General features: G+C 33.6%; 2 protein-coding genes and 1 long non-coding RNA gene across 10 annotated transcripts; all 3 read left to right on the plus strand.

Moving 5' to 3' along the window:
- Nucleotides 1-1132: 1132 nt before the first annotated feature.
- On the plus strand, nucleotides 1133-17197 carry LOC141402188 (uncharacterized). Of its 8 annotated transcripts, none has more exons than XM_073983016.1 (3): nucleotides 1133-1156; nucleotides 15199-15459; nucleotides 15539-17197. In XM_073983016.1, exon 3 carries the CDS (start codon nucleotides 15634-15636, stop codon nucleotides 17026-17028), a length of 1395 nt encoding a protein of 464 aa, XP_073839117.1. In that variant the 5' UTR covers nucleotides 1133-1156; nucleotides 15199-15459; nucleotides 15539-15633; the 3' UTR covers nucleotides 17029-17197. The 8 variants fall into 8 exon arrangements, with proteins under 8 accessions (XP_073839117.1, XP_073839114.1, XP_073839118.1 ...); XM_073983013.1 differs by lacking the exon at nucleotides 1133-1156 and adding an exon at nucleotides 1334-1533; XM_073983017.1 differs by lacking the exon at nucleotides 1133-1156 and adding an exon at nucleotides 1334-1533 and having other exon boundaries at nucleotides 15264-15459.
- On the plus strand, nucleotides 1527-3183 carry LOC141402189 (uncharacterized). The gene has a single exon (XM_073983020.1). The coding sequence runs from the start codon at nucleotides 1751-1753 to the stop codon at nucleotides 2891-2893; it is 1143 nt and encodes a 380-aa protein (XP_073839121.1). The 5' UTR covers nucleotides 1527-1750; the 3' UTR covers nucleotides 2894-3183.
- Nucleotides 17198-19066: 1869 nt separating the features above from the next.
- Nucleotides 19067-20714, plus strand: LOC141401836 (uncharacterized). Its single transcript, XR_012412456.1, has 2 exons — nucleotides 19067-19890; nucleotides 19963-20714. It is a non-coding gene; the product is annotated as an uncharacterized lncRNA (long non-coding RNA).
- Nucleotides 20715-24275: the final 3561 nt, after the last annotated feature.

Here is a 24275-nt window from a genome sequence, read left to right on the forward strand (position 1 = left end):
TTGTCCCCGTAGTATCAGTATGGCCTTGTACACACGCTGCGACTTTTGATGCATGCATCACCATTTTTTTAGCGGTGTTGCAAAAAATAGTAGTGATGGAGGGAATGAAAATGTACGAAATGTATGAAATGTAAAATTTGATGACTAATCATTTAATTTATTAATACCATTTAGAATGTTAAAATTAATTAATTTAATTTTTTGAATCGATTGGATTAATATTGACGTCGTTCGTTGCTCAATTTCAATAATTATAATTCTGTGAACACCCATATTGTCGGAGTTTTATTACCTGTATCTCGTAGAATGGAATAATGCTTGGTTTACATTACGAAATCCACTCGGTTTAAACTGTCAATTCCTTTGCGTATACGTCAAATGAAAACTCATCCGAAATCCATTGGATTTCATTTGACGTTTAAGCAATGGAATTGACAGTTGAAATCGAGTGGATTTCGTAAAAGTAAACCAAGCATAACCCGAATGTTGGAAAATACATTTTTACCTAACAATGTTTTTTCCAAAAATTTTGTTATTTACATTTGTATTTTTACCTGTTTCAATAATTTTGGTTTAACAATTTATACCTACATGCATTCAACAATCATAACATGTATGTAAAATCGTACTTGTTTGTTACACTTCTTACAATATTACGAAAAAATGCAACCCTACAAGTACGAAAATGGTGATGCATGCGTCAAAAGTCGCAGCGTGTGTACAAGGCCTATCACATACACCGCAAGGATATGTCATTTCGTTTATTTTTATTTTTCAGATGAACAAAAATAGTCGATTTGATTGAAATGACGATGAAATGATGTTGTTTACTTTTGATTAGTTGGGCTGGAGAACAGTGCTGGCATAAAAAAAAAAATAACGCCGGCAAAAAGATTTGACAGCGTGTAGTCAGATTTTGACGGCGTAGAATTTTAAATTTTGCAGGCGGCGTGAAGTTTCAATTTTAATCAGTACTAATATTTCACACAACAATATCCCAATAGATCGACGGCTACTCCGCAATTGAAATTTCTGGACTTGGTGATTCCAAACAGCAAAAAAACACAAATGGCAGCGTGCAAAAAATTTTGTTTTTCACTTTAATTAAATTAGTGTATTGCAGCAAAGTCACTTCGAAATTTCATATATTTGAGAGGTTACGACTATTTTTTTATGAAAATTTGGCACTTTTAATTCACTCTCTTATTTTCATCTCCAAATTAATGGCGATGACAATTTAACGATACTATCGACAGCAATCGACATTTCAAAACATTATATCGAAAATATCTAATGTTGGGAATATCGATGGTTTGCCAGCTCTATTCCACAATCGCCTTTGTCGTCGCCGTTGTGAAATCAATATCGACTCCGTTTTTTCGTTGTCGTATTTAATTTTGTTTTGGTTATTTATGTTTATTGTTTAATCTCGTTTGTCTTACTCATTCCTTTAACTCGTTAGTAAAGAGTCACAAAAAATTTCGGGAACGGGAATAAATAAAATTGTAATTGTTTTTAAAATTAAAAAACAAGGTTTGAATTTATTAAATGCGTCCAAGGGGTTTTGTGCAACTTTCGAGCCCTATATCTCGGGGGAAGTATACATTTCCACCGTTTGAATCAGGACCGAAAGGAAGTTGTTTCCATAAAAATTGAACCCATTACCAAAAGTTATTATAAACAGGAAGATTCTGCCAATGATACAGATACACTAGACTGCAATACAACAAAACTTGAAAATTTTACAAATATGGGACACCATATTCAAGAAGATGAACTAGACTTGGATAAAATGGAAGAACATTTACCAGAAAATGACGATAAATCTACAATTGATATAATCAAAAAAGAAAACGTGGAAGAAGAGACTGACGATTTTTTACCAGAGGATGCAACTAGCATCGACTCACCGCCATCACGCACATGGAAATTTGATGATCGTGCGGACATAATTACCCATGATGAAGTCCAACATCAACAACAACATCTAACTAACACTACAACTCAACATATATCCTTACCCAAATTAGAAATAATTGATGTTCACACAGATGAGGATAAGGATGATAGTGAAGGCCTTCATACCTATGGTGATACAGATGATAACGTCGGTGATAGTAAAGAGAAATATATTACTTCATCTTCTGTATATAAATGTCAACTATGCGACAGTTCCTATACAGAAGTCACAAGTCTACGGAGACATTTGCGAAATAAACATCAATCGTCTATAGATTCAGAATATATCTGCAAAATTTGTAATCAAAAATTTACCACACAAACAGGCCTTGATAGGCATTCTTATCATAGACATCCAGTATCTACTAAACATAAATGTGAAATATGTGGTAGTTGTTATAGGGAATATAAAAATCTCCAGGTACATATAAGAAGTAGACATCCTTTGTCTATAGATACCGAGTATATGTGCGAAATATGTTCTCATAGATTTACCACACAAAAAGGTCTTGATAGGCATTCCTACCGGACGCATTCAGTAGCTCGTACAAATACTAAACATAAATGTGAAATATGTGGTAGTTATTATATGGAATCTAGAACTCTCCGGGCACATATTATAAGTAAACATCCTTCATCTGTAGATTTGGAATATAACTGCGAAAAATGTTATCAAAGATTTACCACACAAACAGGACTTAAGAGGCATTATTACTGGATGCATCCACCAGCTACTTCCACTCAAATGCCTACTAAGCATAAATGTGAACTATGTGATAGTTCTTTTACACTAAATAAAGATCTATTGAGACATGTGAGAAATAAACATCCCCTGTCTATATATACAGAGTATATCTGCGAAAAATGTAATCAAAGATTTACCACACAATCAGGTCTTGAGAGACATTCTAACCGGATGCATCCAGTAGTTTAAACACATACATAAATGTGAAATACAATGAAACGTCGGTTATCCGGGAATCGATTAATCGGGGGCCTACATTATACGGGAAAGAAATAATAGATTGCTATTATGATTTATTAATACCTTACAAAGCCAAGTCAATAAAATGATTACAAAATTAAAATTACATAATAATATGATATATGTATGTATATGTAAATTAAAATATAGAAATATAACAGTAAAACATTTGATGAATTGAAACTACTCAAGATTAAGACTTCGCAGTAATTAAACAGTAATAAATCATGGCTTTAAAATTTTCTTTTTATTTATTTATTTACAATTATACTTATAGTAAATATAAGGATAATTACAAAAAAGTGGTAAAAGCATTAGCTACAAAGGCCATCAGCTTATACATTGATATAAATGATTAGGGTAAAGTTAATTTCCTTATATGATAAAATTATTTCTTTTAATGAAATTGAAGATGAGATCAATATTGTTTAAATTAACAGTTTTTAGCAAGTTAAATCCATTGTTTTGTAAAAAGGCTTGGTGTTGTTGAGATAATGATCTACATGACTGAAGAATATGTTTGACGTCGACGATTGCGCCACATTTGGGGCATTTGTTGTCAGCGTTCTTGTTAATTAAGTGTTGATGTGTTAAGATCGTATGTCCCATACGTAAGCGGGAGAAGATCTTTATTTTCTTCTTTTCAGCATTTGTGGGATATACTGGAACATGGTTGTGTGGGTTTATAGCGCTATAATGATGATGTTGAAAGATGTTCATGTTACTTGTAGGTTGTTTTTCAAGATAACTTTTAATGTGAGATTTGAGATCAATACTTTCAATAATTGAATCAGCTATTAGGGGTGATTTACATGCATGTTTGGCAGCTATATCTGCGAAGGTATTTCCAGATAAGCCAACGTGACCGGGGATCCATATAAGTTTAATTTTATTTGCGTTTGATATAAGAAGGTCTCTTATTTTATTGATTCCAGCCCATTTTGAATTTGATGTGTTTTTAATGGACTTGATAGCAGATAAACTATCAGTCAAAATCAGTGTTTTCCCTCTGTTTTGTTTTGCTATGTATATAGCTTCCAATATACCAGCCACTTCACCGGTGAAAATGGAGCTGTAGTTTGTCAAAGTTTTAGAAGCGAGTACATTTCCATCATTATTAACGACAGCGTATGCGGTCGTGTAATCATCTTTTGATGCGTCGGTATAAATCATTGTCCAGTTTACATGATTGTCAATTATTTGATTAAAAAGTGTAATGAAGACGTTGTTGGGTGTGTTTTCTTTTTTATAGCAGCATAACGAAACATCACAGGATTTCTCAGATAAGAGCCATGCAGGGTATTTTGGGGCATAGGTTGTTATTTTGCCCTTAAAATTCAAGATGTTGTTGTGTATGCAGTCATATATGACACAAGGTACTTTGGGTATTCTTTTTGATGCGAGTATTTTGGAAACATCTTCACTTATTATTGAAGTGTTTATAGATAAGATTTTTGGTAGTAATCTGTTTCTGCATACTATAAATCTTTCCTCTAAAGATGGCAACCCAGATTCGATAAATAGTATCTTTAAAGGAGTTGTTCTATACGCATATAAGCTGGATCTAATGCATGAGTGGTAGATGGACTTAATGTATCTTAAGGTGCAATTAGGACTATTGCCGTACAGGTAAAAACCATAGTCGATTTTGCTTAAGACTAGGGTAGATACTAAGTAGGTTAGCGTATTAAATGGACAAAACTCCTGCTGGATAAGTATTTTATGATATTGGCTCTAGAAATTAGTTCTTTCTTAAGATTTAGAACGTGACTTGTCCATCGGTAATTTTTTTCGAATGTTACTCCCAATATTTTAAGTTTATTTACGTAAGGAAATGTTATATTGTCGACAGTAAAGTCATTTTGTTGACATTTATGCTTGCGGCAGATATGGAGTATTGAAGATTTGGTAGAAGAAATTTTTGCACCAGAGGATTCGCACCACTTCAGAATATCAAATATAATTTGTTTAAAAGTTTCATTTGTGTCATTGCTATCTTTTCGTTGACTTAAGATGTATACGTCGTCCGCGTAGAGACAGTGATAAATTTTGTTATATTTACTGATTATCGTGCTGATTTGGTTGAAGGCTATTTGGAAGAGTGTTACTGATAGCGGTGATCCTTGAGGTATCCCATTTTGTAAATTAAAACTTTTTGAGAGATAGTTGTTAATTTTTACACGAAAAGTCCGTACAGTTAAAAACGATTTGATGTAGTTTAATAACTTATGGCCACAACCCCAAGATTTTAATGAATCAATAATAACATGAACACCAACACGGTCAAAAGCTTTTTCAAAATCAATTGCAAGGATTGATGTGTGGTTCTTTGCGGAGAGCGCTTTGGCGGCATAATAATCAATGTGTAGCAGAGCATCGTCACATCCTTGGCTGGTTTTAAAAGCAACTTGATTCTTCTTCTTCTTTATTTACTCATCCGTTATCCGGATATAAGTGATCGTACAATTCATTTTGTTTTTTTAATATTTATCGCATTATATTTATGTTATAGTATAGTGGTTGTCAGCTGTCTGTGTCTTGCAGCATTCAGCAGATCAGTTTCGTCGGTATAACCTGTCCAGTCCATGATGTTTTTGAGCCAAGATGTTTCTTTTCTTCCTCTAGCACGCCTTCCATCAATTTTTCCTTTTAAAATTGCTTGTAAAATGTTGTATTTATTGTTCCTTAATACGTGTCCAAGATATGCTATTTTGCGACTTTTTATTGTTGTTATTAACTGCCGGCTTACATTCATCCTTCTTAGTACTTCGTCATTAGAAATTTTCGCAGTCCATGGTATTTTCAGTACTCGCCGGTAAATCCACATTTCGAAGGCTTCCAATTTTCTTTCATCAGAGGATTTGAGCGTCCAAACTTCTGTTCCATACAGCAGCACCGACCAAATATAGCATTTTATAAAACCTACTTTCGTTGTTACGTTTATGCTTTTGTTTGGTTTCGGAATAGCTACAACTATTGCCGACTTCCATGAGAAAGGAATTACTCCGGAATCGAAGATGAGGTTGTATAAGGAAAGAAGCTTTTCCTTGCTATAATTGGATAAGTTTTGTAGCATTGCGTATGAAATGCGATCATGGCCTGGTGTGTTGCCTTTGACCTTTTTTAAAGTTGAGGATAATTCTGAAAGTTGTATAGGATTTTCCATAAATGAGGCACATTTGTTGGTAGCTGGGTTTGAAAATTGGTGTGGCATGTTAAATTTTGCTCTGCGAAAAGCTGTTGAAAAGTTTATATCCGAAGATTCGGATGACCATCGTTGACCAAAGAAATTAGCGATGTCTGTAGGGTTTGTCAAAATTACATCATTTGTCTCTATAGCTGTGAATGTGTGAGACGTGTTACGGTTGGACATTCTATTAATTTTGTTCCATATATTTGATAATGGAGAGTCTCTACAGATCGTGTTTGTAAATTTTATGAAGCAAATCATTTTTGCTTGTTTGCATTCATATCTAAACTTGGCTTTTGCTTTCTTGTAGATTATAAAGTTGCTGTTAGATGGTCTCCTACGAAAAACACGAAATGCTTTAATTTTGTTTTGGCGGTGAGTGTGTAAGGTTTTGTTCCACCAAGGGACACAGTGTCTATTGTAGCCTTTTTTTAAGGGTATGCTTTTGTTTGCTGCCGATCTTATTGCCTTGGTGATCGTGGCGTTAATTTTGTTGGGGTTGCAATCAAAAGATTTGCTGCTTAAATCCGTGTCCATAGTTGAACTATATAGCGACCATTTCGCATTTTTGAAGTTATACCTTGGAGTTCTTTTTGTGGACGAGCAGGTTTGATTTGTGTGGATGGTTGTTAAGATTGGGAAGTGGTCACTGCTATATAGGTTGTCTATAGTCATACATGATGTAATGGGTAAAAGAGCTGTAGAGCAGCACGCTATATCAATGTTTGTTAGTGTGTTCAGAGTGGAAAGATGGGTAGGATGTCCATCGTTCAGAACAGACAAATCTTTCAAATTTAGCGCATTTTCCAAAACAATACCTTTAGCGTTGTTTCTGATGGAACCCCACAGCATATTCCAACAATTTACGTCTCCGACTAATAGCACTGGTGTTTTGATATTTTCAAAAAGGGTTACAATATCACCAACTGTAAACATTTCATTGGGATGAATATAAACAGATATTATTGTTATTTTTATATTTAATGTTATCTCTATCACGATATTCAAAAGTTTTGAGGAGTTATAAATTCTTTTGTGTGGAATGTGATTTTTGATGAAAACAGCCAAGCCATTCTTTGAAGTTGTGTTTGATGGGTGGTTGACTGAATAAGAATGATACGAGTTAGGTGCAATTGGATGAGATTGGAATGGGATATGAGTTTCTTGCAATGAAATAAATTGAGGACCATGATCCTGAATTAATAATTGTAGATCGACGTAATTGTTTATTAAGCCTTTTATGTTCCATTGGATTATTTTGAAATCCATCATAGATAAGGATAAAAGGAAAAATTTTGCTCTGCTCCGGAGCCTGCAAGAATCCACTATTTTTGAACTCCCGACAAATTTATAAATAAATCGTCAAAATTTCAAAAATAGTAGATCCTTGCAGGCTATGGATCAAAGCAAATGTTTATGATAAAAAATTATTCTGACATTTCCGTATCTTCAAGATCGTTTACAGCATTTCTTCTTGCTGTAACTTTCGCTGGTACATTTATCTTATTTTCGGTTGTGGGGGGTTTTTTAGATGTATTTGCTGAAACTGGGGTTTCAGTGTTGTTGGTTTTTTTTAAGTTTTCTATTTTTGTGTTAAATTTGTTGAGTAATTTTTCTTTATTCAGTGTTTCTCTTTTTGTATTTTGTTTTTCTACGGTAGTAGTGTTTGTTGTTGTGATGGGTATGTGTTGAGTTTTATTTGAGTTCGTTTCTGTAAATGCTTTTTGAGTTGTTGTGTTTGCTGTTTCTGTAATAGCTTCTTGAGTTGTTGTGTTTTTCTGGTGCTGAGTAGATGTGGTAGGTGTTGTGAGAACATCATCATTGTTGGTGTTTTTAGCAGTTTGGTTATAGTTAGTTATGTTTATTCTCTTCTTACGCTCTTCTATAGCATCCGAGAGATTTTCAATGGGTATGTCAGACGGAGTGAGTTTTGGGGCATTGATTGCAGCTTCTTTAAAAGAACATTTATTTAATATTTTGTGCCGGAGTACCGTTTTTCTTTGTTGAAACTGGGGACAAGCTTTGTTGGTGGCTCTATGTTGGTGTTCACAGTTGATACATTTAACATGAGTACAGGGTGTGGGATCATGTATTGCGGATGCACATACTTCGCACATAGTGGCATTTTGGCAGAATTTTTTCGTATGGCCTAATTTGAAACAGTTTTTGCATTGTATTGGGTTTGGTATATACTCTTTTACAATACAACTTATCATACCAATATCAACAAGTTTTGGCACTTCATAGCGATTAAAACTTAGTATGTGTGACGGAGTATTCGATACTTTCTTCTTCTTCTTTATTTGCACATCCGATGTTCGGATATATGCGATTATACAATATTTTTACAATTTTAAGTGATAAAGTGAATATTTTAGAACATTTCATATTAATTGAAGATCTCTATTTCTCGCAGCATTTAGAAGGCTTCTTTCGTCTTGGAGTCCGGTCCAGGTTTGGATATTTTTCAGCCAGGAGAGTTCTTTTCTGCCCCTGGCTCGTCTTCCTTCAATCACTCCTTTGATAATGTTTTGCAGTATTTTGTATTTGTTATTTCTCATGATGTGTCCCAGATATGACACTTTTCGGCTTTTGATAGTTCTTATTAGCTCCCTATTCGCATTCATTTTCCTAAGAACTTCGTTATTATTCATTCGGTCTGTCCACCGTATTTTTAGAACTTTTCGGTATATCCATATCTCAAAGGATTCGAGTCTTTTCATGTCGCTTGTTTTTAGCGTCCAAGTTTCTGCGCCATATAAAAGAACAGACCACACGTAACATTTTATAAATCTGTGTTTTGTTTGGATACCAATGTCGTGACTCGTTAGTACTTTGTAGTATTTATAGAAGGCGTCTCTAGCCATCTCTATACGGCACTTTATTTCATTGGATATATTCCATTTGTCGTTTATATTGATTCCCAGATATTTAAAGGTATTGACTTTTTCAATTTCGGAGTTGTTAATCTTTAAATTGAAATTGCTAGGTAAGTTATTTCGACTTATTACCATGTATTTAGTCTTCCTAGTGTTGATTTTAAGTCCATACGTTTCACTTACATGTGTAAGTTTGTCGATTAATTTCTGAAGTCCAGATATGCTACCAGCTAATAGTGTTGTATCGTCTGCATATCGTATGTTATTAATAAGTGTTCCGTATATGCTTATGCCAATTTTCTCCGATTCGATGGCTTCCATAAATATCATCTGGGAATATATATTAAATAGTAGCGGAGAGAGTATGCAACCTTGTCGGACGCCCTTTGAAATTGAAAATTCCTCAGTCAATTCACCATCAATGTCAACATATGCCGTTTGATTCCAGTATAGGTTTTTTATACATCGTATTTCTTTATCATCTATTCCAATCGTTGTGAGGATGTGCATTAGCTTATCATGAAGGACGGTATCAAAGGCTTTTTCATAGTCAATGAAACACATATATACATCTTTATGTACATCTCGGCACTTCTGTATTAATATTTGAATGCTTAGTAGAGCTTCCCTAGTTCCCATTCCTTCCTTAAAACCGAACTGAGTGGCTCCCATTGACAGTTCACACTTAGAGTATATACGTCTATGTATTACGCGCAGGAATATTTTTAATGCATGACTCATAATGCTTATAAGCCTAAATTCTTCGCATCTTTTGGCGTTGTTCTTTTTTGGTATAGTAATGAACCTTGATTTAAGCCAGTCTAACGGGTATTTTCCGGTATCATATACGTGATTAAAGAGTTTTACGAGTAGGTTTATATTATCTCCATCTATCAATTTCAGTACCTCAGAGGGAATTTCGTCAGGGCCTGATGCTTTATTCTCCTTAAGAGCGTTGAGTGCGTATTCTACCTCGTTCTTAGTTATCTGTGTCCCAGTCAGATTGATTTGTATTTCTTCATATGGGGTTCTTCCTTCATCATTAAATAATCTCATTACATAATTTTTCCATACCCTTTTCTTGTCTGATATCTCAAAAATGGCTTTATTATTTTCGTCAAGTAATATTGTTGTAGAAGTCTGCTTATAGACGCCAGCTGCTTCCTTTAGTTTTTTGTGAAGGTTAAAATGATCATGCAGGTTCTGTAGTGATTCAATTTCTTGGCATTTTTTATTAAGTAGATCGGTTTTTGCAGCCCTTGTAGCAGTTCGTATTTCCTTATTTATTTCCCAGTACATTTCGTAGTTGATATTTTTGTATCGGCTTCGCTGTTCCCGCAGTTCCTTTATTTCGTTCGTGATCCATTCTTCTTTTGAGGTTCTATCCGTATTTCCTAGACATTCCTTTGTGGTGGTGGTGATGTTTGTTTTGAGCTTATCCCATAAATTTTCCAAATCATCACTGTTTATTACCTCAAGTTTGTGATTAATTTGCGCTTTAATATCCCTTTTCACGTTTGGGTCTTTCATTTTTTGCAGATCAATTCTAGATTTCTTAATTTTTCGCCTTATAACTGCTAATTTAGTACGGAGATTAAGAACTAAAAGATTGTGGTCCGAGGGAACATCTGCTCCAGGACACGTTGTGCATTTTGTGACACATGAACAATAGCGTCTATTTATAAGTATGTAATCAATCTGGTTTCTTACAATATTTTCGCGATTGTCTTGCGGTGATCTCCAAGTATACAATCTTCTAGGATGCAGGTGAAATAGGGTATTTGTTATTTTAAGATGTTGTTCTTGGCAGAATTGCACCAGTCTGTCACCTCTTTCGTTTCGAACTCCGAGTCCATGTTTTCCAGTAATTCCTATTACTTCGTCCTTCCCAACTTTTGCATTGAAGTCTCCCTGTATGATGGTTAGTTCATGAGGTTTGGTCATTTTTATTAATTCATCAATTTCAGCGTAAAATTCTTCAATTTCGTCCGAACTGGAGTCATGTGTAGGTGCGTAAACCTGTATTATATTTATATTAAGAGGTTTAGCATTGATTTTTATCATCATTGTTCTGTCTGACTTCGGGACATATCCCATTACACATTCGCCTATATGATTTTTAGTTATAATCGCCACCCCTTTTCTATGATGTCCTTCTCTATTTCCAGAATGGAACACTCTTGTGTTTTCTGATTTAAAATCTCCACATCCTGTCCACCATGTTTCACTCACTCCAAGTATATCTATATTTAATCTGTTCATTTCGCTTATGGTGTTATTCAGCTTTCCAGTTTCGTATAGACTTCTAATATTCCATGTTCCTATCTTCATTTTCTGTTTTGTTTTACCTCCGGGGATTCTTAGCACCCTCTTTGAGCCGGAGACTGAGGGCCGTGTGTTTTCTGTTGTTGTTTCCATATTGTATAATTTTCAAGGGAAGATACTTCAGTGGTTTCCCGTTGCCTTCTGAAGGGTTTATTGTTTTCCGTCGATATATTCAGCCGCTCCCATGGAGTACAGACGCTGTTTGCTGCCGCCAAATTTTGGTCAGACGCTGCCTTCTTCCTTTGTTTTTTTTTTTTTGGTTCACCCCGCATATTTTATTTTTGCGGTACCCATCATATCTGATGAGCGTTCCCCTATCCACCACCTGGGGAGGCGTCCGATGGGAGAAAAAAGTGGACAAAATAACTCCGCACGGAATTCGATACTTTACCATCTTTAAATTTTGTTATTTTTTGGCAATCAACTACTCCTTGTGTTTTCATACCGTCTATTATTTCCTCTGCAGAAAGATCAGTGAGTAAATCACAGCGAATAAAGCCTTTTACGATGTTTAAAGTTGGGTGATAGTAGCATTCGACGGGGCAAATTCCAGCAAGATTTTTAGTTTTTATGAAACGATTTGCTTGAAATTCGTTTTTTGTCAGGAATAAGAGATTTCCATCTCTAGTGAATATTGTTTTTAGAGGTTGCTCAGAAGAGATACCTTGTATTGCTTTTGATATTAAAAATATGTTGAACGATTTAATTGTTTTTTCTGGATGTTTACTTTTCATGATGACATATTTGGGGCAGGATTGATTTTTCGGTTTGTTTGTTATTAAAGCTGGGAAATCCAATGAATTTCCCATTGATATAGGACCAGTTTTTTGTTTTTTCCGTTTGGGGGATAAACTGGAACCCCCGTCGGGATCCAGATCCTTATAATAATTTCCTCCCGAGGAGGACGCCATGCCGAAGAAATATGAGCTTTACACTAATATTTTTTATGCACAATCGATATTTACAACGAATTAGTTGCTGTTCTAATATGAGAGAAATAATAAACTGTGCGCGCTGTGTGGGTAGTCGACTGTTCACAACAAGTGTTGAGAGTAAACTGTGAAAAAATTTTCTTTGAATTTGGATGTTTGAATAAATTTAACTAACTCCAAAATAGATAAACATTAGGTCTGTATCATAACCGAAAATTGTTTACAAATTTTTACTGAATGTTGTTGGAATTTTGTATGTTTGAAATGTTGCCATTTTTGAACAAGAATGTTTTACACTTTTATATTCTAACTAGGCGTTTACACCAGACAGTTTGTCTTCAAATACAACTCTGATTTACTAACACACATATACATTTGTCGTTTGTCTCCCAGCTGTCCATCATTTTTTCACAGACACTAGAGAAGACAAATTTTTTACATTTTTGTAAAAATAAGTGAGATATTAATTGAAATGTGTTGAAAACAAAAGAACATGCACAAAAATAAAATTTGTGAACGGAAAACAAAAAGAAAACGACGATTTTCATTCAAAATTTTACAACTGTTTTTACAATTGTCGGGACGCCTACGTCACACAGGCAAGTTGTGGGATTTTGACAATCAATACATGAAGTCAACTGTCCTGTCATTTGTAAACGCAGGGTAAAGCGTTGTGTATGGGATTACTGCTTTTATGCCAAGTTTACACTTGCGCTCTAAAATCCACTGGATTTCACGAAATCCTGAAATACACCCCGGTGTTTACACTTATTTTTTTGTTGATTTCAAACATATCACACTGATCAATGTAGATGCATAGGCGCAGCTGATCGAACATGAATTTTCAAAACAAGTTGTTGTAAATTGAATTAGTCATCAAAAATATACGACGATATAGAACTTTACAACTTTATTTCGAAAATTATCGTAAACTTATCTATATATCGTAAAAAATTATTTTATCGTTGAGACATCATAATAATAAATTTTGATAGATAAAAGTTGTGTTCAGAACTTGCAAAATATTACTACTTGCAGCAGTTGTCCCGTTTAGTGCTAAAAATGCGTTACCGTACTAAGAAATGTAGCAAGACTTGCACTACTCTATATACCAAAAAAAGCGCCGAATAACACCCTATTCTCCTGTTTTCTGCCATACAATTTTGGCATAGTAGAAACTAGCAACATGTTCATTTTCATCTAAATACGATAGCTGATACGTTGATTTTGACATTTTTACTGGAGTTTTTGCAATTTCTGCCATTTTTCCGTTCTAGTATTTTTTTTAGAAATTTGTATGGGGAAGCAATTTTTGACAATTCGCTCTTTTTTTCCAACATTACCATTAAAAAAGTACGGGACACAATGAAAAATAGCATTGTAACAAAGTAATTTAATATTTTTTCACATTATTTACAAATTTTGATACTAAAATTTTTTTGTTGCAGCAATTGACCATCTACCTTGTTTATTGTGATACGTGAAAAGTGTTGCAACTTTTGGTACTTTTTCAGTCACAAACAGGGTCGTATATCATGTGTACTGTGATTTCGATGCTGATTTCGCTGAAATCACGAAATGAGATGATTTCATTTTTGTATGCGAAATCATGATAAATTTTGCTTGATTCCGCGCGAAATCACGAAACGCCATCGAAATCACGAAAAGACGCCGAATGTAAACCAAACATAAATGCGTAAAATCCCATTCTGTATCTAACCTGCAAAAATCTAAAAATTTTTACTATATAACAAATTTTTCTTTATGATATCAAAAAAATTGTAAAAATCAGTAGATTCTTGCAGTACTCGAAGAGACTAAATATTGTTGTACCATTTGCTTTATAATATCAAAAGAAACAAATACAACCAAACCAAAAAGCCGCGTAATTTCTATTAAATTCAATAGATTTGTCTCAGTCCACACTAGAGCAAATTCAATGAAACAATTTCGTGAAATTAGGCGTTATTAGGTCGAGTTACTAACTACAGCAATTTCATACAATTACTTCAGTATGTCCCGGTCCACACTAGCGTGAATTTCATTAAAAAATGTCATGAAATTAGGTGTTCTTAAATCGAATTCCCCACTACAGCAATTTTATGATTTTACTCTACAATGGAGGGTGATGTAGAGACGCATAATTTCATGCAATTTTTTCAATGAAATCACTCTAGTGTGGACTGGGACTTTGGAACTCGATCTAAGAACGCATAATTTCATGCAATTATTTCATTGAAATCACTCTAGTGTGGACGGGTTATTAACCCGATAATATCTATAGACAAAACTAACTATTCATATTGAATTTATAAAAAAATAATCGAGACTATCGGTAGTGCCACCGATTTTTTGCCAGCTCTTATCAGCTGGTTTGATTCTCTCTCACACACTCACACTATGTTAAAACGACAACAAAACATAGTTAGAACGGCTCCATTCACTTCGTTCCTACGGGTTATTAAATTAACTTGTATTTTTGTTTGCTAAGTTTATAACAAAAAAATAATATACAATTAATAATAAATAAGTGTTATTAAATAATATTCATCAATTCCCATCAAATTTAAGGTATATTTATTCATGTATTTCCGCATTACAAAAGGCAGTGTTTATTAAGAAAAGCTAGAGAGTGAAATGTCAAAAATACCAAACACTGTGGATGGTAATGAGACATTAATGGTAATGTTAGAAAAACGAGCGAATTGTCAAAAATTTCTTTTCCATACAAATTTCCTAAAAAATACGGGAATAAAAAATGACGGAAATTGCAAAAACTCCAGCAGAAATGTCAAAATCAATGTATCACATATCATATTCAGATGCCAATAAACGGCAACACAATGGAAAATATCCTTTTAACAAATTATTTTAATATTTTTTTTTCACATTGTTTACACATTTTGATACTAAAATTTTTTGTTGCAGCAATTGACCATCTACCTTGTTTATTGTGATAAGTGAAAAGTGTTGCAACTTTTGGTACTTTTTAGTCAAAAACAGGGTTGTATATCATGAGTACTGTGAAATCACGAAACGATGCCGAATGTAAACCAAGCATTTGAGAGGAAATAAAGGAATCTGGTACCTTCGCTTAGGCTTGCCATATTGTACTTGACGATTTTGACCGTTAAAATAATAAATATATATAAAAAAACCCTTAAAATTGTTTACAAAATTACGAAATAGGTATAAAAAATTAATTGTTGTTTTAAAAACTTAAAAATAATGACAATGTATGTATGTAATTTTTGTTTCTATTTTACAGCCCTGAACACATAGTAGAAAGATCATGCTTCCTTAATTGAAAAGTAATATAATTATTGTAATAATTATTGTTGACCTAATATATTTAAAGTAAAGATGTCGGAAAAAGTTTCCATAAAAACCGAACCCTTTGCCAATGATTATAAACAGGAAAATTTCAACAATACAACAAAACCTGAACATTTTACAAATATGGGCAATGATATTATGGAAGATGAACTAGACTTGGATAATATGGAAGAATTTTTACCAGAGAAGGTCAATGAATACACAACTGATATAATCAAAAAAGAGGATGAGTACGAGTCTTTACCAGAAAATTCACCTAGCACAGAGTACGTTGATGAAATGGACGAATTTTTACCAGAGAATTCCAATAAGTCTATAATTGATATAATTAAAAAAGAGGACGTGGATGATTCACCTGGCTTCTACACACCGTCATCACTCACATGGAAATCTGATGATCGTACGGAAGCGCTTTCCCATGATGAAGTACACCATCAACAACAACATCTAACGAATAAAATAACTCAAGATATATCCTTACCCAAATTAGAATTAATCGATGTGCACACAGACGAGGATGATAGTGATGGCCTTGAGATCAATGATGATACAGATTCTAACGTCAGTGATAATATAGATAGTTCTATTATTTCATCTTCTGAACATAAATGTGAACTATGTGGCACTTCTTTTACAGAACATTCATGTCTACTGAGACATATGAGAAATAAACATCCGTCGTCTATAAATTCAGAACATATCTGTAAAATTTGTAATAAAAAATTTGACACACAAGCAGGTCTTCATAGGCATTCATACCGGATACATCCAGTAGCTAGAAAACATAAATGTGAAATATGTGGTCGTTCTTATAGGCAACCTCAAAATCTCCGGGCACATATGAGAAATAAACATCCTTCGTCTATAGATTCAGAGTATACCTGCGAAATTTGTTACCAAAGATTTACCACACAAACAGGCCGTGATAGGCATTCTTATAAGAAGCATAGAGTAGCTACTAAACATAAATGTGAAATATGCGGTACTTGTTATAGGGGATCTAATAATCTCCAGGTACATATGAGAAAGAGACATCCTTCGTATATAGCTTCAGAGTATATCTGTGAAATATGTTCTCAAAGATTTACCACACAAAAAGGTCTTGATAGACATTTTTCCCATACACATCCAGCTCACATATCTACCAAACATGAATGTGAAATATGTGGAAGTTGTTATTCCGAATATAGATCTCTCCGGGCACATATAATAAATAAACATCCTTCGTCTGTAGATTTAGAGTATATCTGTGAAATATGTCATCAACGATTTACCACACAAAATGGTCTTACTAGACATTCTAAGCGGATTCATAAAGTAGCTCAAACACCTACTAAACATAAATGTGAAATACAATCAAACGCCGATTATACGGGAATCGATAAGTCGGTAACCTCCATTATACGGGAAAGGAAAGCATAGATTTAAATTACATAATAAGGAAATATAAATTTAACTCCATTAATTATACATAAGTATAAAAATAAAATGTAAGGATACAGTAAAACATGTGATGAATTGAAACTACTCTGGATTATAACTTCACAGTAATTACACGAAAATAAATCATGGTTATAGTTTTTTCTTAAAATGTTGATGTTTTAATAAATTTAACTTCTCAAATATAGATAAACTTTAGGTCTGTATGATAAAAAATTGTTCAGTATAAGAGAGCAGGTTGAGAGCGATTTTCTGACATTTCTGTGACTGAGAACTTAAAAATGTGTGCAGTAGCATTTGTAAGTTTGGCCAGCTGAATTTATTCATCTTTCTTAACAAGAAAGTTTCACAATTTTACATATTTTAGATTCTAAATCATGATGAAATAAAATAGATGTTGGTCTGTGTTCGATAACCCAAAACATTTGGACAAACTTGCAAGTACTTTTTACTTGAGAAGTTACCGAACAGACGTATTTCGGTAGTTTTTATAAGAATACATGTTTTTTACTTTTGTTGTAAAGAAAACTTTGTAGTGGCGTATTAAAACGAATTTTTATTGTAAAATACCATTGTGTAAACATGATGTAAGTTTCCTTTTAATGTTCAGTGTTGCCAGTAACATTTATATTGAAGGTTTATGTCTTGGATATTATACAGAATGGTGTTACTATTCTCCGCATGGCTTACCACCTCGAAAAATATTCTTAAAAAATCCTGGTTTTATGAGAAAAATTTCTTAAAAAATCCTCATTTTATGAGAAAATATTCTTTAAAGAATCCAGGTTTTTTGAAAAGAGTTCTTAAACAATCTAAGTTTTTGTGTTTTTTTAAATAAACGTTCTTTAAAAAATTATTGAAGATTTCTACGTTAAAAAATATATCTTAAAAATCCATATTTTTAAAAAAGTATATCTTAAAAATCCTCTTTTTTAAAAAAGTAGTTCCTAAAAATGTCTACGTTTTTTTTTAAAGATCTTAACCACGTTTTTTTAAAAAAGTTTTAAAAATAGCCCCTTTTTTTAAAATTTCATAAGAATATCCACGATTTTTGATAAAAATTGCATTAAAATATACACTATTTTTGAGAAAAATTTCTGTAAAAAATTCAGAAATCCAGAAAAAAGTTCCTAAAAATAATTCTATGAGAAAATATTCTTTAAGAAAAATTCACGTTTTATGAGAAAATATTCTTTAAAAAAAATTCAAGTTTTATGAGAAAATATTCTTTAAAAAAATGCACGTTTTATGAGAAAATATTCTTTCAAAATTAAACGGGATTAAAATATTCTTAAAAAATCCACGTTTAAAAATATTTTTTAAAAAATCCACGTTAAAAATATTCTTTAAAAAAAAATTCACGTTTTATGAGAAAATATTCTTTCAAAATTAAACGGGATTAAAATATTCTTTAAAAAATCCACGTTTAAAAATATTTTTTAAAAAATCCACGTTTAAAAATATTTTGTAAAAAATCCACGTTTAAAAATATTCTTTAAAAAATCCACGTTTAAAAATATTCTTTAAAAAATCCACGTTTAAAAATATTCTTTAAAAAATCCACGTTTAAAAATATTCTTTAAAAAATCCACGTTTAAAAATATTCTTTAAAAAATCCACGTTTAAAAATATTCTTTAAAAAATCCACGTTTAAAAATATTCTTTAAAAAATCCACGTTTAAAAATATTCTTTAAAAAATCCAAGTTTAAAAATATTCTTTAAAAAATCCACGTTTAAAATATTCTTTAAAAAATCCACGTTTAAAAATATTCTTTAAAAAATCCACGTTTAAAAATATTCTTTAAAAAATCCACGTTTAAAAATATTCTTTAAAAAATCCAAGTTTAAAAATATTCTTTAAAAAATCCACGTTTAAAAATAATCTTTAAAAATCTTTTTATTTACGGAAAAAAATAAATGCACACATTTTTACCGTCTTTAGTTTAAAGCAACCGACTCCGAAAATAATTGAAATGGCAAAAATCAAAATAAAACAGACTTTTTTGTCATTTGAAAACTAGAACATTTTTCAATTTCTTTACATACAAAACGGACGTAATTTTTGAAATTTCTTTAAATTTTGATTTTTTGCTTTTCTAGGGCAAAATCGCGGATATAAAGCAACAAGGGGAAGCGCGTAGGCAACCACCAATTAACTAAAGCGCGAATTTCATCGTGGCAAGTCAATTTGTAAATGAAAGGGATGAAAGCTGTCACAAGGATGATTTCCTGATTTCCAAGCAAATCTAGTCTTGATGGGAGCTCATTCGCGAGCTTCAAAATATCCCTTCGAGATAACAACTGATCCGTTTGCAGAAATAAAAGATAAATTCCTCATAAAATGGACGTTGCATCTTCTCATTTGCCAAAGAAAAATGTTTGTTTCTTTTTGATTGTCAATGATTCAAGAATCCAATGTCTAGATGACATGGCGACACAATTTTTGGAAGACACGATCCTTTAAGTGCCACGAATACATTTTCTAGAAAATCGACAGTCGCTATTTCGTCTGAGTCGACTAAATTGATAAGTAAAAATGACAAATTTGACGTTCAAAAAAGGCATGCGGAAAGGAGATCATGGCTTAATGGAAATGCTGAAGCTTGGCTGAGGATGACTACATGTGTCGGACCTTTACGACCGCATTTGTCAATGTCAATTTGGCTTTCATCTTTTTTATTTTTTTCAGCTCCTGCCATTACAACAACCCAAGATGTGAAATTGACATTTGACAATATGGATCAAGGATGATGCCAGGAAAAGCTATAAAAAGGCGTTGAGTGTAGCTCCTTTATACAGCCCCAGTTTATGATTAAAAACTGAAGTGCTGAGGACTAGTTGTGGTGACTATCTCGGACTTTTGTGAGATCCTCTGTTAATGTCAATTTGGTTTTCATATTTTCTTGCCATTTGAGGTTTGTCAATGAATTTGGAAAGCTGAAGAATTGGATGTATTGGATTGTCGAAGCCCGCACCCCATACAAGAAATTGACAATGTAGAATTTCCAGAATGTTACAAATATGTAAAGAAGTATGGGATAGATTTCCTACAACAAACATTCATATGGCAGCCTATAATCACAATGCTGCCGAAAATCCAACACAATCTGTGTGTTCCAGCGGCATTGTTATCCAAATACAACTTTAGGAAATATATTATCACCTATTGTGGGACACAAAGAGTCCCCACTACCCTACCCTTTGCAGCAACTACTATGATTTGATCCGAGTGGGGTGGATTATACCAATTCTCCATGTATTATTAATATCAACAGAATGTGGCGCCACCAACATATAACCCGCAACCTTCTCCAAATTCACAATTTACAAATTTGAACGTATACATGGCAAATCTAACATTGTAACAACATACAGTAGTAATCGAAAATAGTCCTAAAATTCACTACAACCAAAGTCCCTATAATACCGGGAAAGGAAAAGACATCATTTATAACAATCAAACTCAAGTTAATAATGCCATTCCATCAACAAATCTGCAATAGAACAACTACAACGCCTCGCTCTCAATGAATAGCCCACAAATTATGGAAGGAGCTCTATCTATCGTGTATCTTATAGGTAAAATCATAATTTTCTAAAGAAATATTTCAGAATCTTGGGCAAAAAATAAATGGATATTAACAAAGGCTGTCAGTTTGACCCGAAATCACGCGTTTCCATCAGCGGCTGCCAGCAGAGTATGCATACATATGGTCGAGTTTACCTTTTTTCTGTTTTAGAATCGGCATATCCCGAAGTCCCTGCTCCGTATTCTTTTGGGCCTTGACGGGACGGAGAAATATCTTGGACCAACATTGTATATGTTGCACTAATGCCTATAAAACGCTGAAAGGTTATCAAGAAGGTGTCGTCAGCATTCCCTTTAACCAATGATCCTCCTTGGTTTGTAAAAAATTGTAGATATTTATTTTGAAATAAATACATAGGTTGTCAAATTCTGTTAATCAAATTTGTCCTCTCAAATAAAACATTGAGGGTTGATTTTAAGAAGATTTATTAATCTAAGCCTTTAAACATATGTATTTTAAAGATTATGTCGTTGCGTTATCTAGAAGTTGAGCTGCGGACTTCTTGGATTCTCGGCTTTTTGAATTCTTGCATTTGAAGGAACGAACAGATTTTTTTTCCTTTGTAAAATTTCGCGGTTTAACTTCCATCAAATTGCAGTTTTTGCTTCTATTTTTGATAACGGAATCATATGATATGCCATATTTGACTTCCGGAAGGTCCCAAATGCATTCTTTGTATGTATTTTTCACGACTAGATTTTATTGGGGACCAGCCTTGGGGGAGACTCCATCTTTTAATGGAAAATCGACTTCCGACAATGATTTGGATATTGCATCTTGTTGGTGGTCGTGTAAATGCTTCGTCTTGTAGCTATAAATGGAACACGCTGGAACAAACAGATTGTGTTGGATTTTCGGCAGCATTGTGATTATAGGCTGCCATATAAATGTTTGTTCTAGGAGATTTGTCCCATATTTCTTTACCTATTTGTAACATTCTGGAAATTCTCCATTGTCAATTTCTTGTCTGGGGTGCGGGCTTGGACAATCCAATACATCCAATTCTTCAGCTTTCCAAATACATTGACAAACCTCGAAAGTCCGTGATAGTCACACCAACTAGCCCTCAGCACTTCAGTTTTTAATCATAAACTGGGGCTATATAAAGGAGCTACACTCAACGCCTTTTTATAGCTTTTTCTGGCATCATCCTTCATCCATATTGTCAAATGTCAATTTCACATCTTGGGTTGTTGTACTGACAGGAGCTGAAAAAAATAAAAAAGATGAAACCAAATTGAAATTAACAAATGCGGTCGAAAGGTCCGACACATGTAGTCATCCTCAGCCAAGCTTCGGCATTTCCATTAAGCCATGATCTCCTTTCCGCATGCCCTTTTTTGTGAAAAATATTCTTTTTATACCCTCAGCCTTTAGGCTATGAAGGGTATATACACTTTCATACGGGCAAAATGTGCCTCATCGAAATAATGGTTTTAGACCCCAAGTATGTTTGGACGAAATGTGTTTCAGACAATTTGGAGTCGATTGAGCAATGTCCGTCCGTCTGTCTGTCTGTCTGGCTGGCTGGAGCGCACGATAACTCTCGAACGGATGAACCGATTCGGTTCAAATTTTGGCTTTCGTAATATTTTGCCCAAACTTAGTTTAAGTTCGAAGATGAGCTATATCGGTCCACTCCTTCCGGTACCTCCCCCACAAAAGTTCGAAAATGTTCGGAAAATTTGTGCGCACGATAACTCTTGAAGGGAGTAACCGATATGGTCCATACTTTGCCCATCGTGGAGCGTGTACCAGACTTAGATCAGGTTTTAATATGGACTCAATTGGTCCACTCCGTCGGGTATCTCCCACACAAAAATTTGGAAAAGTTCAGTTTAGGACCATCTCTCGAATCGCTTTGATTTTTGCTTTAGAAACTTGTGTTCACTGCCCTCCATACGACGGTATAAGTTTCATCAGGGGCAAGTCAATACTTCCTGAGAAAATAGCCTGAAAGTTGCAAAAAAACCCCTATGACCGTGTGAGGAGGTTGGAGGGCAAAATAACTCTCGAACAGGTCTGCCGATTCGGTCCAAAATTTGGCCTTCGTAATATTTTGTTCAACCATAGTTTAAATTCGAAGATAAGCCACATCGGTCCACTCCTGCAGGTACCTCCCCCACAAAAGTTGAAAAATGTTCGGAAAATTTTGCGCAAAATAACTCTTGAAGAGAGTGACCGATGTAATCTATACTTTGCACATCCTAATATATCTACCGGATATAGATCAGGTTGGAATATGAACTATATTTGTCTCCTCCTTCTGGTACCTCTCACACATAATTTCGGATAAGTTCACTTTAAGACCTGCTCTCGAATCACCTTGATTTGTGTTGAAGCGATTTGCATTCGCTACCTCCATTAGACGGTAAACGTTTTTTCAGGGGCGATTACATATTTCTTGGGAAAACAGCCCGAAAAGTGTAAAAACTCCCTATGTCACCATATGTGGCGGTCGGATAGAACGACAACTCTCGACCGATTTGGTCTTCGTCATATTATATATGTTAACTTCCGGTACTTCTCCCCAATATTTAAAAAATGTCACTCCAAACTTTGGATCTCCTAATATTTTGTCAACATTTAGTTTAACTTCTAAAATGGCCCATATCGGTCCTCCCTAAGGGTACCTCCCCCACAAAAGTTCAACATTTGTGTCTTAGTGCAGTTAATTCCTAATCCACATTTTTGTTGGAAAGTTCAAATGTCCAAAAAGGACCACAAAATTCAGAAGAGACCTTAAATACATTCGATCTGTCCGTAAGTGAAAGTTTCATTTCACATTGGTTGAGGGTATATATCTGTCGGCAAAGCCAACTGACACTTGTTTACTTGTTTTAAATATTTTTTGCCAAAAAATCGTGGATTTTTTAAAAATATTATTTCCAAAAATTGTGGATTTAAAAAAGTTCAAAAAATCGTGGATTCTTAAAAGTATTGTTTCCAAAATATTAATTATGTATTAATATTATATCCAAAAATTGTAGATTATTTAAAAAGTTTTTTTATAAAAAATGTTTCCCACACTGTGATCTTATGAAATACTAGCGGACCCGGCGAACTTCGTCTCGCTATTAAGGAATAAAATTTCATACAAAAACTCAATTTTCGATTTTTCCAATTTTCCGACTTTTCCAGAAAGATTTTCCAAAATTTTCTTCCGTAAAGACCTTCTCCTGGAAAATACGAATAACTGACAAAAAATTTTACAGAAATCGGCCTAGCCGTTCTCATTTTATGAATTACTATACATTTTTTACACCATTTTTATATATATAGATACATGATTGTTTTTGTTTAATATAGGATTTGCAATAAAAAGTCTCCTGATGAAGTTGGAATACAACCAACTGAAACGATGAAAAAATATGAAACAAATTAGTTTTATTTTCATTTATTTTCGCCAAATACCGTGGTTTTTTAAAAAAATATTATTTCCAAAAATTTTGGATTTAAAGAAAAAATATTTTTTCCAAAAATCTTGGATTTTTAATTTTTTTCCAAAAAATTCGAAAATCGTGGATTTAAATTAATTCGAAAATTGAAGATTTTTTTGCTTCTTTCTTTGAATGTTTTTGAAGGACGAAATAACCTCAAAACGTATTTTTGAGTTTTTCCCGTTTTCCCAAGCGGAG

The sequence above is a fragment of the Musca autumnalis genome, unplaced genomic scaffold (genome assembly GCF_047663935.1).
Source record: "Musca autumnalis isolate F117 unplaced genomic scaffold, ASM4766393v1 scaffold_4, whole genome shotgun sequence".
In the NCBI taxonomy this organism is placed as follows: Eukaryota; Metazoa; Arthropoda; class Insecta; order Diptera; family Muscidae; genus Musca; species Musca autumnalis.

Coding starts and splice junctions, on each gene's coding strand:
- LOC141402189 (XM_073983020.1), top strand. CDS start 1,751: ATGGGACACCATATTCAAGAAGATGAACTAGACTTGGATAAAATGGAA.
- LOC141402188 (XM_073983016.1), top strand. CDS start 15,634: ATGTCGGAAAAAGTTTCCATAAAAACCGAACCCTTTGCCAATGATTAT.